The 20,364-nt window shown below is 40.4% G+C and overlaps 1 protein-coding gene across 1 annotated transcript in view; it reads right to left on the bottom strand.

Annotated features, from left to right (window-relative positions):
* DDX50 (DExD-box helicase 50) overlaps window positions 1–20,364 on the bottom strand; it is a gene marked incomplete at its 5' end in the record, with an annotated part of 48,192 nt that overhangs the window by 7,196 nt on the left and 20,632 nt on the right. The window contains 5 exons of the mRNA XM_080693778.1: window positions 1,444–1,603; window positions 1,826–1,899; window positions 2,863–2,982; window positions 4,217–4,378; window positions 13,383–13,532. Coding sequence (XP_080549904.1) covers window positions 1,444–1,603; window positions 1,826–1,899; window positions 2,863–2,982; window positions 4,217–4,378; window positions 13,383–13,532 — 666 coding nt within the window. The remainder of the gene's footprint in view (window positions 1–1,443; window positions 1,604–1,825; window positions 1,900–2,862; window positions 2,983–4,216; window positions 4,379–13,382; window positions 13,533–20,364) is intronic.

Raw genomic sequence — 20,364 nt, 5'->3', positions numbered from 1 at the left:
GTCCTATATTTTATTCTTTATTCTGAAACATGGTCTCACTGAATTGTAAAGGGCCTCACTAAGTAGCTGAGGCTGGTCACAAACCACAATCTTCCTGTCCCCTAAATTCTGGGATTATAAGCATGCGCCACCATGCCATGCTTATTCTTTATTCTTATTTATTTTGAAACAAGGCCTCAGTGAGTTGCAGAGAGTGTAAGTAGCTAAGGCTGGCTGCAAACCTGTGATCCTTCTGTCTCAGCTTCCCAAGTACTGGGATTATAAGCATATGCCACCACACCCAGCTATCTTTTATTTATTTATTTTTGCAGTACTGGAGATGGAACGTGGGGTCATTTTACCTCCGAGATACACCTCTAGCCCTATTTTTTATTCTTTTCTTTTTTTATTTTGAAACAGGTTCTCACTGAGTTGCAAAGGGCGTCAATAAGTAGCTGAGGCTGTCTGCGAAATGTGATCCTGTCTCAGCCTCCCAAATGCTGGGATTACAAGTGCGTGCCACTACATCCAGCATTACCTTTTATTTTATTTATTTATTTTGTGGGTCTGGGGATGGAACCCGGGTGCATTCGAACTCCGACCAACACCCCTGTCCTATTTTTTTATTCTTTATTTTGAAACAGGGTCTCACTAAGTTGCTGAGAGCCTCACTAAGTAGCTGAGGCTGTCTGTGAACTGAGATCCTTAGCCTCAGCCTCCCAAATGCTAGAATTACAAGCATGTGCCACCACTCCCAGCTATCTTTTATTTTAAAACAGAATCTCCAGGCCAGGTGTGGTGGCATACACTTGTATTCCCAGCACTTGGAAGGCTGAGACAGGAGGATCGCACAGGTTCAAAGTCAGCCTCAGTTACTTAGTGAGGCTCTCAACAACTTAATGAGACCCTGTTTCCATATAAAATAGAAAATAGGTCTGGGAGTTTAGCCCAGAGGTAGAAAGCCCCTGGGTTCCACCCCCAGTACCACCAAAAAAAAAAAAAAAAAAAAGATACAAAGCAATCCATCACAGCAACACACAACTGTTATCCTAGTACTTGGGAGGCTGAGGCAGCAGGAAGGCAAGTTAAACACCAATCTCAACAATTTAGTGAGACCCTCAGGAACTTATGTAGTTTCTGTTTCAAAAACAAAGGGCTGGGGTTATAGCTCAGAGGTAGAATGCCCCCCCTCATAAAAAAGTACATAAAGCAAACATATTAAAAATTATTGAATCTAGAGGGGTGATATATCTATTGCAATAGTTTTTACATTTTTCTATAGATTCCACAATCTGGAAATGATGATTGTCAAAAAAAATCGAGTGGCAGAGAAAATGTTAATACCAATATCAAATTGAGCAAAACAGTTCTACACAGAAAGCATAGTATAATGAAGAGTAAATGCAACGTGGTTCAATTTTAACCTTTTCCAAACCAAATACAAATTTTCTCACAGATGTCTACCTTATCAGAGGTGATCAAAGATCGTGGTTCAAAGCTTGATGCACCAGAAATGTGGGCTAATGCTGCAGCCAATGCATCTACTGCCCCCTTTTCCTCTATGAGTCTCTGAGCTGATGGTCGGAAAAAATCAACAGCAGCATAAGAAACAGATGCCAGAGACCTATGGTTTAAAAATAGAAAATTTTCTTGGTCAAGACACAATGAAAAATGGAAAGATAAGAGAATAAGTGGGAAAAGAGTAACGTTTTCATATTTTAATGTAACTAAATATCTGCTGGTAAAATTGTTGATTAAAATTTTTCTGATATTTCAACTAGGAGAGCTTAAAGATGAACAGCCTAATGCAAAAGAAAAAATTATTCAGCAAGGTCAGAAAGCATACCTGATGGCATCCATGCTTTTAGATTTAACTAAATCCATTGTAGAAGGAACACCTACACGTTTAAAAGTAATTCCCTGAAAATGAAAGAATTACATTAAAGAAAAATGGAAGTTGTTATAGTTAATTCCTAAACTAATAGTTTGTTGTTGAATTTCCTTTTTTTTTTTTTTTTTTGGACTTAAAAGATTTCCAAGCCTTAGCAGGTTAAAAGATCTGCTTTGTCTATAAATCATCCATTATAAATTCCAGAAAGAGAAAAAAAATTTTTTCAATGGCCCTTGAACTTGGAGTTTCACTTGTGAAACAAAGATGATTTTAAAAAAGAGAGACACTGTTTAAATCTATCACTTTTTTTCCTAAATATACTCCCATCTTACTGTACAAAGTATATGAGATACTATATGGAAATATCTTATTAAAACAGGAAAAAAATGTGAAGTACTATAAAAAATTCTAGAACCAAAGAAAATGAACAAAATTTTAATAGAAACTGGCTATTATTCCATCATCAATATAACTTTAACACCAAATAATGTCAATTTTAATGCTGTATTTTTTTTTGTGTGTGTGTGTGTGGTACTGAGGATGGAACCCTGGAGCATTCTACCTCCGAGCTATACCCCCATCCCTAATTTTTTGTTCTCTATTTTGAAACAGGGTCTCACTGACTTGCAAAGGGCCTCCCTAAGTAGCAGATGCAGCTGTTTGTGAACCGCGATCCTCCTGTCTCAGCCTCCCAAATGCTGAATTACAAGCGTGCGCCACCACGCCCATCTAATGCTATATTCTTATAACAAAGTCCTAACATTTTTTATTTCAAGGGAAAATAAGAAAGTCAACTCTTCTGTCTTCACAGTGAGGGCTGTATGAGAACAGTCTTGCAGCTGATAGAAATTTTAGCTCTCCACATGCATCACATCCAAATGCAAGTTAAGCTGAGAAGTTAGGAAGATCTATTTGTGAGAATAAATATTAAAAAAACTCTTCTCTAAGGCATCATTTAGATAATAAGGGTGAAATAATTTAAATTTACTTACTGCTTTTTGTTCCACATATCTTAGTTGACCTCTTTCTCTAGGTTGATAAAAACATATGCAAATTCCTGTGCGCCCAGCTCTACCTGTTCGCCCAGAGCGGTGGATATAGGACTCGACATCCTAAAACAAAAGGATGAAATGCTTTTTATTTTTTTTTTATTACAACAGATATTTATTTAAAGTGATACATCTGAAGGCCAAATAGTTCTTAAGTTATTATGTTTCAGGCTTAGCCAGCTTCATAAACATACTTTAAGGACAGCTACATTCACAGATGCCAACTAAAGGATTACTTCTTTGCCCATTCTTCTCTCTCTTTTCTTTCCCGGATAACTTCTTTGAGATATGGCTCAAGATAAAATTTATCCTCCTCGTATTTTGTCCACTGTTCTAAAAATATGGAACGCTTCACGAATTTGCGTGTCATCCTTGAGCAGGGGCCATGCTAATCTTCTCTGTATCGTTCCAATTTTAGTATATGTGCTGCCGAAGCAAGCACATGAAATGCTTTTTAAAAACATGACAAGTTCCAAAGGGATTATAGCATCCAAATAATAATGCTAATAATAAAAATGATAAAATTTTTAACTTCAATTCCACTGCCCTTTTCAACATCCCAAATAATTTCTATTTTAGAATTTTAAAGTAAAGGTAATATTATTTAAAAGCTTGTTATCCACTTACCCTAGGGTTCTTTATGTACTTTTTTTTGTTTGGTATTAGGGATGGAACCTTGGGGCATTCTACCTCCAAGCTACACCCTCAACCCTATTTTATTTTAAAACAGGGTCTCACAAATGTGGAAGGCATCATTAAGTTGCCAATTCTGGCCGAGAACTTGAGATCCTCCTGTCTCAGACTCCAAAGTACTGGGAATACAGGTGTGGATCACCACGCCTGGCTTGTACAACTTTTTATATATGTGGTACTGAGGACTGAACCTAGAGGCATTCTACCTATACCCACTCTATTTTATTTTAATTTTGAAACAGGATGTCACTAGGTTGATGAGTCTCACTACTTGCTGAGGCTGTCCTTGAACCTGTAATCCTCCTGTCTCAGAATCCCAATACTGGGATTACAGGCATGCGACACCACACCCAACTTATGTATAACTTTTATAATTCCTTTGTATGATTCTGTCGGTCCAAGTTTTAACAATGAAGTTAATAATTGACAAAAATATCAAATTCTAATCAATATAACACTAACAAAAAAATAGATAAGAGCAAGAAAAAAATGACATATTTTTCACATCCCAGGCAATAAGGTAAAATAAGCAGCAATGCTATAAATTACACAACAACTTAAAATATTGCTCTTGTTCTTCCCAAAGTCAAATCCCATTTCCTACCTGTGGAGGAGAACTTTGAATCACCAGGTCAACCTCAGGAATGTCCAAACCACGGGCAGCCACATTGGTTGCCACCAAAACTTTAAAACTACCTTCTCTGAAGCCTTTGAGTGTAATTTCTCTTTGTGACTGTGCAATGTCCCCATGTAAACACTGGGCATTCTATTAAAAAAAAAAGGGGGGGGAATTAAGTGTATTGTCATAGCTGCAAATGATAACATAATAATACCATCCAGTCTGTGCTTTTTGTATTGTTGCTTTAATGCTTTCTTTTATTTATTTATTTATTTATTTATTTATTTACTTATTTATTTATTTATTTATTTTGTGGTGCTGGGAATTGAACCCAGGGGCATTCTGCCTCCAAGCTGTGTCCCCAGCCCCATTTATTATTTTTTATTTTGAGATAGGATCTCATTAAAAGTTGCTGACTGCCTCACTAAGTTAATGTGGCTGGCTTCAAAACTGTAATTCTCTTGTCTTAGCCTCCCAAGTACTGGGAATATAGGCATGTGCCACAATGCCCAACTCTGTAGGCTCCCTTTTCAGACTTTTGATTGTTTAGTTTGCTACACAGAAGCCCATTAATTTAATGCCATCCTATTTATCGATGCTCGTTTCTCTCTCTCTCTCTCTCTCTCTCTCTCTCTCTCTCTCTTTTTTTTTTTTTTTTTTTTTTTTTTTTTTGGTGGTACTAGTGATTGAACCCAGGCAAATTTTTTTTTAAATCAATACTGGGGATTGAACCCAGAGGCATTCTACCTCCGAGCTATGCTCCTAGCCCTATTTTTTTTTTTTTTTTTATGGTACCAAGGATAGAAAACAGGGGCATTCTACTTCCAAGCTACACAGCTAGCCCTATCTTTTTATTATTCTTTTTTTTGCGTGTGTGTGGTACTGGGGGTGCAACCCAGGAGCTCTTCTACCTCCAGTCTACCCTCCCAGTCCTTTTTTTATACTTTATTTGGAAACAGGGTCTCACTAAGTTGCTGAGAGCCTTACTAAGTAGCTGAGGCTGGCTTCGAACCCATGCCATCCTCCTGTCTCAGCTTCCCAAGCACTAAGATTACAAGCGTGCACCACCATGCCCGGCTATTTTTTATTTTGAGACAGGGTCTCACTGAGTTGCAAAGAGCCTCACTAAGTATGTTAGGCTGTCCGAGAACCACGATCCTCCTGTCTCAGCCTCCTGAATGCTGGGATTACAAGTGTGTGCCACTATGCCCGGCACCTAGCCCTATTTTTTAATTCTTTATTTTGAAACAGGGTCTAAGTTATGGAGGGCCTCACTAAATTGCTGTAGCTAACTTCAAACCTGTGATCCTCCTGTATCAGCATCCCAAGTACTGGGATTACACCTGGCTAAACCAGGGACATTCTACAGTGAGCTATAACCCCACCCCTATTTTATTTCTTATTTTGAAATAAAGTTTCACTAAGTTGCTGAGTACCTTGATAAATTGCTGAGACTGATATTGAACCTGTGATCCTCCTATCTCAGCCTTCCAAGGATCACAGGTGTGTGCCAACATGTGTACCTCCATCCTCATTTTTATTTATTTTTCTTATTTTTTTTGGTGGTATTGGGGGTGGAACCCAGAAGCTTTCTACCTCCGGGCTATACTCCCAGACCTTTTCTTTAATATTTTATTTGGAAACAGGGTCTCACTAAGTTGCTGAGAGCCTCACTAAGTAGCTGAGGCTGGCTTTGAACCCGTGCGATTCTCCTGTCTCAGCCTCCCAAGCACAGGGATTACAAGCGTGTGCCACCACGCCTGGTCTCCATCCTCATTTTTATTTTCTGAGCTTTAGAAGTTATTACTGAAGAAGTCTCTACCAAGGCTGGGAGTGTAGCTTGGAGGTAGAATGCCCCTGGCTTCAAACCCCAGTACTAAAAAAAAATTGGTAAAATGCCTTAGTACTCTAAAATTACTACATACAGGAATTAATTCACTGGGAACTTGCTATGTGCCTAGATTTTCTTAATTTCAGAAAAATTGAAATATAGCTTAGAATTCACAATTTGACTGGCATTTTCAATACAGTATGATATATGCTGCAGGAGGTATACTGATACAGGTTACTAATGGAATACCCAAAATAGGAATCCAATTTACTCTTCTTTGAGGGGAAGGCAACACTGAAACTGAGAACAGACTGATAATAAAGAACCAGAAGTCAGGGCCGGGTATGGTGGTGCATGCTTGTAATCCCCACACTTGGGAGGCTGAGATGGGAGGATCACACAGGTTCAAGGCCAGTCTCAACTACTTAGTGAGGCTCTCAGCAACTTACTGAGACCCTGTTTCCAAATAAAATATAAAATAGGTCTGAGAGTATAGCCCGGAGGTGAAAACTCCTGGGTTCCAACCCCAGTACCACTAAAAAAAAAAAAAAAAAAAGAACCAGAAACCAGGTAAAAGAAGGAACAGAAGGCTATAGAGTTCTGGGTAAGAAATATGATATATAACAGTATGTCTGGAGAACTACAAATATTTGAGTACACGACTGCTAAAATATAGAATGAGAAGGAAAGGAGAGAGCTAAGACTGAAAATTGCCGGGATTGGTGGCGCACGCTTGTAATCCCTGCACTTGGGAAGTGGACACAGGAGGATCGCGCAGGTTCGAAGCCAGCCTCATTGGCTTAAGAGACCCTGTTTCCAATTAAAATATGGGTCTGGGAGTGTAGCCCGAAGGTAGAAGGGTTTCCAGGAACCCCAGTAACACACAAAAAAAAAAAAAAAGAAAGAAAGAAAGAAAGAAAGAAAGAAAGAAAGAAAGAAAGAAAGAAAGACTGGAAAGGAATATGAACTCTAAAATGAAGATGGGGTGGAACAACTGAATATTGTAGGCAAGGTTGATTACTATTTACCTTCCATGTGTTTATATCAGACATTTCAAACATAAAACTTAACATGACACAGTTAAAATGACATTGTAAAAGATCGCAATAGCATAGTCTTTTTTTTTTTTTTTTTTTTGGTGGTACTGGGGGTGGAACCCAGAGGCTTTCTACCTCCGGGCTATACTCCCAGACCTGTTTAATATTTTATTTGGAAACAGGGTCTCACTAAGTTGCTGAGAGCCTCACTAAGTAGCTGAGGCTGGCTTTGAACCTGCGCGATCCTCCTGTCTCAGCCTCCCAAGCGCGGGGATTACAGGTGTGTGCCACCACGCGGGGCTGTAGCATAGTCTTTCAATCTCCAGTTCTAGGATAAGGAAACTAAATATTCATAGACAACATCTATGGCAAAACTAAGTGATAGAGTATTCTAGTGATTTCCCAAATATGAACAAGAAAGTGAAAAACCTGTAACATATAAGTTAATTTACTAGACCCAAGAACCAGTACTTCCTAAAAAGCATATGTTCAAGCAAGAAATAGCAGCTAAAGAGCTGGGCATGGTGGTGCATACTTGTAATCGCAGTACTTTGGAACCTGAGACAGGAGGATCCGGGTTTGCGTTCAGTCGCAGCTACTTAGTGAGGCCCTCCACAATTTAGTGAGACCCTGTTTCAAAATAAAAAATAAAAATTAGGGCTGGGATCTGGGCATGGTGGCGCATGCTTGTAATCCCAGCGCTAGGGAGGCTGAGACAGGAGGATCGCACAGGTTCAAAGCCAGCCTCAGCTACATAGTGAGGATATCAGCAACTTAGTGAGACCCAGTTTCCAAATAAAGTATAAAATAGGTCTGGGAGTGTAGCCCAGGGGTAGAAAAGCCCCTGGGTTTCACCCCAGTACCACAAAAAAAAAAAAAAAAATAGGGCTGGGGTATAGCTGGAAGGTAGAATGCCCTGGGTTCAATGCCCAGTACTAAAAACAAACAAAAAAAAAAGGAGCTAAAGCTGGGAGTTACTGCATGGGTAAACATAACTGAAGCACCAGAGGTAAGGTCTGTGGAGATGAGAGCAGCTCTGACCCGGCTCTATCTCAACATTGAAAATTAGCCAGTACTCCCTTTACAGAGCAAACACTCACCTGAGGAAAAATTTTTGGGTCTAGAATCCAAACTAAAGATGTAGGAGATAATAGAATAAAGGGGAAAAAAATCAAGAGAAAAGTAAGGTAGGTCAAGCTGGAGCTGGAGCTCAGAAAGTGGGAGGCCTTTTTTATTTTTTTGGCGGGTATATATATGTCCTGCCCTATTTTTTATTCTTTATTTTGAAACAGGGTCTCACTAAGTTGTGGAGGTCCTCACTAAGTAGCTGAAGCTGTCCATGATCCTCAGTCTCAGCCACCTAAATGCTGGGATTATAAGCATGAGCCACAACACCCCACAAGAGGCCTTCTTTTTTAAACAGCTTTATTGAGATGTAATTTGCAAATTGCAGACTTTTTTTTTTTTGGCTTTGACTCTTAACTTAGTTTCAAAAACAAACAAAAGCCGGGCATGGTGACACAGGCTTGTAATTTCAGCATTTGTAAAATAGGAGGATCATAGGTTCGTGGACAGCCTCAGCTACTTACTGTGGCCCTTTGCAACTCAGTGAGACCGTTTCAAAATAAAGAATAATAAAAAATAGGGCTGGGGATATAGCTCAGAGGTAGAATGCCCCTGGGTTCCATCTCCAGTACCATGAAGAAAAAAAAACTGAGCTAGGCGTGGTGATGCACGCTAGAAATCCAAGAATTTGGGAGGCTGAGACAGGAGGATCGCGGTTGGCAGACAGCCTCAGCTGCTTAGTGAGGCCCTTTGCAACTCAGTGAGACCCTGTTTCAAAATAAAGATTAAAAAATAAAGCCAGGCGTGGTGGCGCACGCTTATAATCCCAGCATTCGGGAGGCCTGGTGTCCTATTTTATTTTTTTTAATTTCTAACTTTTTTTGCAGTTCTATTTTGAAACAAGGTTTCACTAACTTGCAGAGGGTCTCACTAAGTTTTTGAGGCTGGCCAAGAATCTGCATCCTCCTGTCTCAGCCTCTCAAATACTGGGATTACAAATTAATAATTGAGCTGGGCGTGGTAGCGCACGCTTGTAATCCCCGCGCTTGGGAGGCGGAGACAGGAGGATCGCGCAGGTTCGAAGCCAGCCACGCTGGTGTAAGAGACCCTGTTTCAAAAATATAAAATAGGTCTGGGAGTGTAGCCCGGAGGCAGAAGGGCTTCCAGGAACCCCAGTACCACCAAAAAAAAAAAAAAAAAGATAATTGAAAGTACTGATTACTACTGAATTTTTGGGGGGAGAGGCACCACAAAAAACAAGCCTGGCACTGTAGCACTTGCATATAATCCCAGTACGCAGTACATGGTAGGCTGAGACAGGAGGTTAGAATATTTGATGCCAGCTTCAAATAATTTAGAAAAGCTGGGTATGGCGCCACACACTTGTAATTTCAGTACTTGGGAAGCTGAGACAGGAGGATGGAGGTTCCTGGCTAGCCTGAGCTACTTAGTGAGGCCTTCTGCAACATAGGCGTGACCCTGCTTCAAATAGGGCTGGGGGTGTAGCTTGGAGGTAGAATGCCACTGGGTTCAATCTCCAGTACTGCCAAACAAACAAAAAAACTTAGAAAGACCATGTTTCTAAATAAAAAACAAAAAAGGTTGGGGGTGTAGCTCCAGGATGCAATCCCCAGTACCACAAAAACAAAGAAACTCAATTTTATATATATTTTTTTCTTTTTTTTTTTTTTTGGCAAGTGTGGAGATGGAACCCAGGAGCATTCGACCTCTGAGGGCCTCACTAAGTAGCTGAGGCTCTCCACAAACTGCAATCCTCCAGTCTCAGCCTCCCAAATGCTGGGATTACAAGCGTGCGCCACCACGCCCGGCTATATATTTATCATTAAAAAATTAATAAGCAGCCAGGCGTGGTGGCGCACGCTTGTAATCCCCGTGCTTGGGAGGCTGAGACAGGAGGATCGCACAGGTTCAAAGCCAGCCTCAGCTAGTTAGTGAGGCTTTCAGCAACTTAGTGAGACCCTGTTTCCAAATAAAATATTAAAAAAAAGTTCTGGGAGTATAGCCCGGAGGTAGAAATCCTCTGGGTTCCACCCTCGGTACCACCAAAAAAAAAAAAAAAAAAAAAAATTAATAAGCTTGACATGATGTTGCACACTTATAATCCTAGACTGAGACAGGAGGATTGCAGGTTTGAAGACAGCCTTAACAAGTAGTGAGACTCTTATCAACCTAGTGAGACTCTGTTTCAAAATCAGGAATAGAACAGTAGGGTGTGATGGTGCATGCTTGTAATCCCAGCACTTAAGGGAGGCTAAGACTGGGAGGATCGCGGTTCATGGACAACCTCAGCTACTACTTAGTAGGCTCTTTGCAACTCAGTGAGACCCTGTTTCAAAATAAAGAATAAAAAAATAGGGCTAGGGGTGTAGCTCAGAAGTAGAATTGCTTTGGGTTCCATCCCAAGTACTTCAAAAAAGAAAAAAAGAAAGAAAAAAAAAGAAAAAGAAAAAGAATAAACACTGGGGCTTAGAGTGTAGCTCATAGGTAGAATGTCCCTGGGTTCCATTCCTCAGTACTGCAAAAATAAATAAATAAATTAATTAATTAATTAATTAAAACAATAGGGCTAGGGTAGAATGTTCCTCACTAAACACTAACGGTCACACGTGACTGCACATGCTTATAGTCCCAGTACTTGGAAGGCTGAGACAGGAGGATCATAGGTTCGAGGATAGCCTCAACAAGTGGTGAGATGTTCATCAAACTAATGAGACCCTGTTTCAAAATAAAAATAAAAAGTAGATCTGGGGGTATATCTCAGAGGTAGAATGCCCCTGGGTTCAATTCCCTGTACCACAAAAGAAAAATCTGAAAGAAGAAATGGGTGGGCATACAGATAATATAAGCTAATTATTAAAGCTAGAAAATGAATACATGGGTTCATTACATTATTTTAATTCATTCAATAGATGTTTATTTTGTGGTATTAAGGATTAAACCAAGGATATTTCTATTTTTATTTATTATTATTATTTTGGTGGTACTGGGGTTCCTGGAAACCCTTCTACCTCCATACTACACTCCCAGACCTAATATATATATATATATATATATATATATATATATATATATATATATATATATATTTTTTTTTTTTTTTTTTTTTTTTTTTTTTTTTAAAACAGGGTCTCTTAAGCCAGCAAGGCTTCGAACCAGCACGATCCTCCTGTGTCCGCCTCCCATGTGCGGGGATTACAAGCATGGGCCACCACGCCCGGCTAAACCAAGGATCTTTCTACCTCTGATCTTCACCTCCAGCCCTATTTTACAATTTTTTATTCTGAAACAGGATCTTCACTGAGTTGCTGAGGCTGGCTCCAAATCTCCGATCCTCCTGTCTCACTCAGCCTCCCTAAGAACTGGAATTACAGACATGAGCCACAATGCCCAGCTTCAATAAGTATGTCATTTGTTCTTAAAACTCTAAATCATTATCCAGTCATATCAACAGAAATTAATTTTGCGCCAGGCTTGGTGATGCACACTTGTAATCCCAGCATTCAGGAGGCTGAGACCGGAGGATCACAGTTCGTGGACAGCCTCAGTTACTTAGTGAGGCCCTCTGTAACTCAGTGAGACCCGGTTTCAAAAATAAAGAATAAAAAATAGGGCAGGGGGTGTAGTCCAGAGGTCGAATGCCCCTGGGTTCCATCCCCAGACCCGCAAAAAAAATTAAATAAAAATAAAAAACACTAACAGCCAGGTGTGGTGGCACATGCTTATAGTCCCCGAACTTGGAAGGCTGAGACAGGAAGATCATAGGTTCAAGGACAGCTTCAACAAGTAGTGAGATGCTCATCAAACTAGTGAGACCCTGTTTCAAACTAAAAAATAAAATAGTAGCTGGGTGTGGTGGCGCATGTTTATAATCCCAGCATTTGGAAGGTTGAGACAGGAGGATGAAGGTTCACAGACAGTCTCAGCTACTTAATGAGGCCCTTTGCAACTTGGTGAGACACTGTTTCAAAATAAAGAATAAAAATAGGGCTGGGAGTGCAGCTTGGAGATAGAATGCCACTGGGTTCCATCCTCAGTACCATAAAAAAATAAATAAAATAGGGCTGGGGATGTGGCTTAGATGTAGAATATCCCTCAGTTCAATTCCACTAATAACAACTAACAATTCTCTCGTAACATCATGTTGTAAACCTTAAAATTAAATAATAAAATTCATTTTTATTTATTGGTTTATTTTTCATGGTACTGGACATTGAACCCAAAGACATTCTACCTCTGAGATACACCTGGCCCAAATTTTTTATTTTATTATGAAATAGGGCCTCACTAAATTGCTTACAGTCTCAACTAAGTTGCTTGAGGCTAGCCTCAAACCTGTGATCCTCCTGTGTCAGCCTCTTAATGATTGGGATTACAAGGCATGTGCCACCATACCCAGCAAAAAAAATTTTTTTCTGTGTATATGGTTCTGGGGATTGATCTCAGGGGTATTCTACCTCCAAGATACAACCCTAGCCCATTTTATTGTTTATTTGAAAAGATTTCACCAAGTTGCTGAAAGCCTCACAAATTTCCTGAGGCTAGCTTCAAACCTGTGATCCTCCTATGTCAGCCTCCTAAATACTGAGATTACAGGCATATGCCACCACACCAGGGTCAAAATTCATTTTCTAAGTGATTTGCCAGGCATGGTGGCACACCCCTATAATCCTGGTACTTAAGAGGCTGAGACAGGACAATGAAGGTTTGAGGACAGCCTCAGGAAGTAGTGAGACCATGTTTCAAAATAAAAAAAAAACCAGTCTGGAGGCATAGCTCAGAGGTAGAATGTCCCTGGGTTCAAACCCCAGTATCAAAAATAAATAAATAAAGGTTTTAGCTGGGTATGTTGGCACATGCCTATAATCCCAGTACTTGGGAGGCTGAGACAGAAGGATCTCCAGTTTGAAGACACTATTTTAAGTAGTGAGACTCTCATCAATTTAGTGAGACCCTGTCTCAAAATAAAAATTAAAATAAGGCTGGAAGTATAGCTTGGAGGTAGCATGCCCCTGGGTTTAATCCTCAGTACCACAGGGGAAAAAAAAAAAAAAAAAAAAAAAAGGCTATTTTTCTGAATTAGACTCAATTCTGAGAATTACTATGAAATCTGGTCTACAAAGGACAATTATGCTATTTGCTTAGCAATTTACCCCATAATCTCAATTAAAGAAAGCATGAAAAAAGAAAAAAGACTTACCTGTTTTATGTGCGGATTCATGGCCATTTCAGTTACGTTCTTCTTGGTCTCACAGAAAATAATAGCCCGTCCTTCAGATCCGCTGTAGACTTGAAGAACATCTCCAATAACTGCTGGCCTCTGAGACCAGTGGCACTGGATGGCCAAATGCTTTGAGGAAAGAAAAGGTGAAATATGTGTTTCATCAAAAGTATTTTCTTTCCAAGCCGGGCATGGTAGTACACGCTTGTAATCCCTGCACTTGGGTGGCGAAGACAGGAGGATTGCGCAGTTCGAAGCCAGCCTTGCTGGCTTGAGAGACCCTGTTTCCAAATAAAAATATAAAAAATAAGTGTCTGGGAGTGTAGCCCGGAGGTAGAAGGGTTTCCAGGAACCCCAAAAAACAAAACAAAAGTATTTTCTTTCCTGTATGTTTTTTCCTACCTGATCAAGAACTGGCCTTTTGGGAGACAATATGGTAGAATCTCTCTTCAATCACATTTAAAAACCAATAGATGGCTTTCAATATGTGAAAGGATAAACAACTGTAGTATATCAAACAACAGAATACTTTGGCAATTAGAGAAACCAACTACTAGCAGGGCGTGGTGGCGCACGCTTGTAATCCCCGTGCTTGGGAGGCTGAGACAGGAGGATAGCACGGGTTCGAAGCCAGCCTCAGCTACTTAGTGAGGCTTTCAGCAACTTAGTGAGACCCTGTTTCCAAAGTAAGTATAAAAAAGGTCTGGGAGTATAGCCCAGAGGTAGAAAGCCTCTGGGTTTCACCCCCAGTACCACCAAAAAAAAAAAAAAAAAAAAAAAAAGAGAGAGAGAGAGAGAGAGAGAAACCAAATGTAGGTGAATCTCAAGCCAGGCGTGGGCATACTTGTAAATCCCAGCATTCAGAAGGCTGAGACAAGAGGATCTGGGTTTGCAGCCAGCCTCAGCTATTTAGTGAGGCCCTTTACAACTCAGTGAGACCGTATTTCAAAATAAAGAATAAAAAATAGAGCTGGGGTTGCTGTCTCTGGGTTCCATCCCCAGTACTGAAAAAAAAAAAAAAGAAAAATATATATATATATGTAAATGTATATAATATATGAATCTCAGACAGTATGCTAAGTAACTGAAGCTTTACTACATACAGTATAATTCCATTTATATGAAGTTCTAGAATAGGCAAACTATTCAATGGTAAGGAAAAAATCAGATCGGTTGTTTTCTCTGAATGGGGGCATCTGGGAAGGGGCATAATAAAACGTTCTGGGATGACTGAAAAATCTGGTATATTGTTCCTCTCTGAAACTCATGTTCAAAATTGCCCCCAATGTAACACCGTTAAGAGGCATCAACTTGCTCTCCTGCTTTCTCCCAAGAGTTGAAAGAGCAAAAGGCCCTTTCAGAAGCCAAGCAGGTGCCAGTGTCCTGCTCTTGGACTTTGTAGCCTCCCAAACCAGAGCTAAAATGAACCTTCATATCACCCAGTCTCAGATATTGTTACAGAACAGAAAATGAACTAAAACAGAGGTCCTTCCAGAAAAATATCAAGAGATGTATACACCTTTCAATCTGTAGAACAGCAGAGATACTGTCTAAAATTATGACTTCCAAACATAATAAACTGAAAAATACACGTATAATCAAGCTATACCCACAGCCCCATTTTTTATTCCTTATTTTGAAACAGGGTCTCACTGAGTTGCAAAGGGCCTCACTGAGTAGCTGAGGCTGTCTGCGAACCTGGATCCTCCTGTCTCAGCCTCCTGAATGCTGGGATTAAAAGCATGTGCTACCACGCCCGGCTTTATGATAAAAAATATTTGATATACGGTAAAGGTTTGGATTATACACATGTATAAATGTGTCAAAACTAAGCAACTATACACTTATTTCATTGCACACAAAACATATCTTAAAAAAGTAATTATTAAGCTAAGTATCATAGCATAAGCTTGTAACCTCAGTACTTTGAGAAGCTGAGACAAGAGGATCATAGGTTTGTGGCCGACCTCAGCAACTTATATAGAGGACTTCAGCAACTCAGTGAGACTCTATTTCAAAATAAAAAGTAAAAAGCCAGAAGCCAGGCTGGTGGCGCACACTTGTAATACCAGCATTCAGAAGGCTGAGACAGGAGGATAGCAGTTCGAGGAAAGCCTCAGCTACTACTTAGGGAGGCCCTTTGCAACTCAGCGAGACCCTGTTTCAAAATAGAGAATAATAAACCAGGCGTGGAGGCGCACACCTGTAATCCCAGAATTTGAGAGCCTGAGACCGGAGGATCATGGTTCAAGGACAGCCTCAGCTACTTAGTGAGACCCTTTGCAACTTAGACCCGGTTTCAAAATAAAAAATAGAAAATAGGGCTGGGGGTATAGCTCAGAGGCAGAATGCTCCTTGGTTCCATCCCCAGTACCACAAAAATAAAATAAAAAATAAAAAAATAGGGCTGGGGATGTAGCTTGGAGGTAGAGTGCCCCTGGCACCATCCCCAGTACTGCAAAAAAAAAAAAAAAATTATAACAAAAAATAAAGCCAGGTGTGGTGACATATGCCTGTAATCACAGTACTTGGGAGGCTAAGACAGGAGGATCACAGGTTCATGGCCAGCCTCAGCTACTTAGTGAGGCCCACTGCAACTTAGTGAGACCCTGTTTCAAAATAAAGGATAAAAAATAGGGCTGGGGATGTAGCTTGAAGGTACAGTACCCCTGGGTTCCATTCCCCGTACCACAAAAAATAAAAATAAAAAATACAGAAAACAAAATAAAATAGAGCTGGAGGTAAAGCTCAGAGTAAAATGCCTCTGGGGTACAATCTCTAGTAACAGACACACACACAAAAACCATATGGATGAAGCTAAAACATACTAAGGAAAATAAATCCACACAAAATATCACATATTACTTAATTACATTCATATGAAATATTTAGAACAGGTAGATCCATAGAGACAGAAAGAAGATTGGTGGTTGCTACGGTTTCCTTTTGAGACAAAAAAAAGTGTTTGGGGCCAGGTGTGGTGGCACACACCTGTAATCCCAGTACTTGGGAGGCTAAGACAGTAGGATTGCATAGGTTCAAAGCCAGCGTCAGCAACTTAGTGAGACCCTATTTCAAAATAAAATATAAAATAGAAATAGATCTGGGAGTGTATCCCTGAGATAGAAGGCCCCTGGGTTCCATCCTCAGCACCGCCCAAAAAAAAAAAAAAGTTTTGGAACTACATAGACGCAATGGTTGGCCGGGTGTGGTGGCACATGCTTGTAATCCCTGCAGTTGAGAGGAGGAGACAGGAGGATCGCGCAGGTTCGAAGCCAGCCATGCTGGCTTAAGAGAGCCTGTTTCCAAATAAGTATAAAATAGGTCTGGGAGTGTAACCTGAAGGTAGAATGGCTTCCAGGAACCCTAGTACAAAAAGTAATGGTTGTATGTCATAAATGTATTGGATGAAACTGAGCTGTACATTTTTTTTTTTCCTGGTGGTACTGGGGTTCCTGGAAGCCCTTCTACCTCCGGGCTACACTCCCAGACCTATTTTATATTTTATTTGGAAACAGGGTCTCTTAAGCCAGCAGAGGCTGGCTTCGAACCTGTGCGATCCTCCTGTCTCTGCCTCCCAAGTGCAGGGATGAGCTGTACAATTTAAAATGTTTATAGTTTTTAGCTGTGTGTGGTGGCGCACACTTATAATCCCAGATTTTGGGAGGCTGAGACAGGAGGATCCAGGTTCGCAGACAGCCTCAGCTACTTAGTGAGGCCCTCCGCAACTCAGTGAGATCCTGTTTCAAAATAAAGAATAAAAGCCAGACGTGGTGGCGCACACTTGTAATCCCCATGCTTGGGAGGCTGAGACAGGAGGATCGCGCAGGTTCGAAGCCAGCCTCTGCTGGCTTAAGAGACCCTGTTTCCAAATAAAATATAAAATAGGTCTGGGAGTGTAGCCCAGAGGTAGAAGGCCCCTGTTGTTCCATCCCCAGTACAATAAATAAATAAATAAATAAATAAATAAATAAATAGAATAAAAAATAAGGCTTGGGGTGTAGCTCAGAGGCAGAATGCCCCTGGGTTCCATCCCCAGTACCACACACACAAAAAAAATATTTATAGTTTTAAGCCAACTACAAAGGGACATGCCTATATCCACGGCTATTTGGGAGGCTGAAGTAGGAGGATCATAGGGACTGTCTGGGCAACATTATCAAGGACAGATGAATGGATGGAAGGACAAAAGGAAAAAAGAAGAAAAGAAAGAAAAAGAAAGCAGCAAGGAACATGAGAAGGACGGAAGAGAGATGGAAAGTGGGAAAGGGCTAAATGAGTGCTGTGTGCATGTATGCCTCTACCATCTTGTACTCCATTAAGATGTATGACTACAATGCACCAATAAAAAAAATTTTTTTAAATAAAAGAAGAAAGGAAGGAAGGAAAGAAATTGTTGGAGCCAGGTGTGGTGGCATAATGCCTATAATCCCAGTATTTGGAAAATTCAAGCAAGAGGATTAGAGGTGAGATTGAGACTAGCCTCAGCAAATCAGTGACTGTGACCCAATTTCAAAATTAAAAAATTAAAAAGGGTGTATCTTTGAGGCAGCATACCTTTGGTTTCATTCCCAGTACCAAAAAAGAAAAGAAAAGAAAACGTGGGGCTGGGGATATAGCTCCAGTGATAGAGCACTTGCCCAGCAGGCACAAGGGCCTGGGTGTGTCCCCAGGACTGAAAAAAAAGTTCACTTTCAGTTATATGGATTTTATCTGAAATTTTTAAAATTCCAAATATTATGTTCTAGTTAAATATATGCATGATAAAATACTTAGGGGAAGCCAGGCGTGATAGGGCACACTTGTAATACCAGCAGTTAAGAGGCTGAGAAAGGAGCCTCGGCTACTTAGTGAGGCCCTTTGCGACTCAGTGAGACCCTGTTTCAAAATAAAGAATAAAAAACAGGGCTGGAAGCTGGGCATGGTGGCACACGCTTGTAATCCCCACGCTTGGGAGGTGGAGACAGGAGGATCGCGCAGGTTCGAAGCCATCTGCGCTGGCTTAGGAGACCCTGTTTCCAAAAATAAAAAAATAGGTCTGGGAGTGTAGCCCAGGAGGTAGAAGGGCTTCCAGGAACCCCAGTACCACCAAAAAAAAAAAAAAAAAAAAAACAGGGCTGGAAGTGTAGCTCAGAGGTAGAATACCCTTGAGATCCATTCCTAGTACTGCAAAAAAGAAAAGAAAAGAAAAGAAAATACTTATGGGGGTTATACCCCATAAGTATACCTCATTTCTGCAATATGAAATAAATACAAACATAAGATGGGCTGGGCATAATGGCACACACCTGTCATCCCAGAGACTTGGAGACAAGAAAGTCACAAGCTTGAGATTTTTTTTATAGGGGATGAAATCCAGGGGCCATCTGCCTCTGGACTATACTCCCAGACCTATTTTATATTTTATTTGGAAACAGGGTCTTACTAAGTTACTGAGAGCCTAAGTACCTAAGGCTGGCTTTGAACCTGTGAGATCCTTCTGTTTCAGCCTCTCAAGCACTGGGATTACAAGCGTGCGCCACCACACCCAGCTGAGTTTGAGCTTTGAAGACAGCCTGGGCAACTTAGTGAGATCCTGTTTCAAATTAAAAAATAAGCCAGGCACAGTGGTGCATACTTGCAATCCCAGTACTTGGGAGGCGGAGTCAGGACAATCACAGGTTCATAACCAGTCTTAGGAACTTAGTGAGGTCTTCCACAACTTAGTGAGATCCTGTTTCCAAATAAAAAAATAGGGCTGGAAGTGTCGCTCAGAAGTAGAATCCCCATGGGTACAATTCCCTGTACCACAAAAAACAACAAGCAAACAATAGATTTCCCAGAGTTCAATCTCTAGTATTACCAAAAAAAAAAAAAAAAAAAAGACAAAATCCACAGAGTTAGGGCATGATATAGTTCAGTGGTAGAGCACATACTTGCTTGAGCAAGGCCCTGAGTTCAATCCTTAGCACATGAAAACACACACATACACACAAAAAAATTTATGTATTTTTTCCTAGTATGAAAATAATACTTTGGATTTCTTTTTCTTTCTTTCTTTCTTTCTTTCTTTCTTTCTTTCTTTCTTTCTTTTTTTTTTTTTTGCAGTACTGGAGATGGAACCCAGGGACATTGTACCTGCAAGCTATACCCCTACCCCTATTTTTTATTCTTTATTTTGAAACAGAGTTTCACTGAGTTAGAAAGGGCCTCACAACTGAGGCGGTCCACGAATCACGATCCTCTTGTCTCAGCCTCCCAAAAGCTGGTATTACAAGCGTGCGCCACCATTCCCAGCTTGGATTGTTTTTTTAAGCACCCTAAAGAAATAAGATCTAGGGCCAGGCATGGTGACTTATACTTGTAATACCAGTTCTTAGGAGGCTAAGACGGGAAGATTATAGATTTGAGGACTGCCTCAGCTACTTAGTCAGGCCCTCCATAACTTAGTGAGACCCTGTTTCAAAATTAAAAAAAAAAAAAAAAAAAAAGGTAGATCGGAGATAGAACGTCCTTGGGTTCAATCCCCAGTACATCAAAAAAAAAAAAAAAAAAAAAAAAAAAAAAAAAAGAAAGGAAGAAAGAAAGAAAGAAAGAAAGAGAAAAAGAAATAAGATCCAGGTACTGTGTTAACACACTTGTAAGTACAAGAGGACCAAAAGTTTGGGGCCAGCCTCTGCAAATCAGTAAGACCCTGTCTCAAAGTGGAAAATAAATCTGGGGGGCTGTGATGTAGCTCAGTGGCAAAGTGCAGCGCTATGGTTTTGAACCCCGGTTCCAAACAGACAAAAAAAAAAAAAAAAAAAAAAGCCTTAAAAAAAAAAAGAAAAGAAAGCTGGACATGGTTGTGCACGCCCATAATCCTGTACTTGGGAGGCTGAGACAGGAGGATGACAGGTTTGAGACCAGCCTCACCAACTTTGTGAACCTGTTTCCAAATAAAAGATTAAAAACAGGAGCTAGGAGCCGGGTGTAGTGGCGC

This window comes from Muscardinus avellanarius, assembly GCF_963383645.1.
Source record: "Muscardinus avellanarius genome assembly, chromosome: 4".
Lineage (NCBI taxonomy): Eukaryota > Metazoa > Chordata > Mammalia > Rodentia > Gliridae > Muscardinus > Muscardinus avellanarius.
Note: the sequence above shows the minus strand (reverse complement) of the source record. Positions and strands in the feature narration are given on the sequence as shown.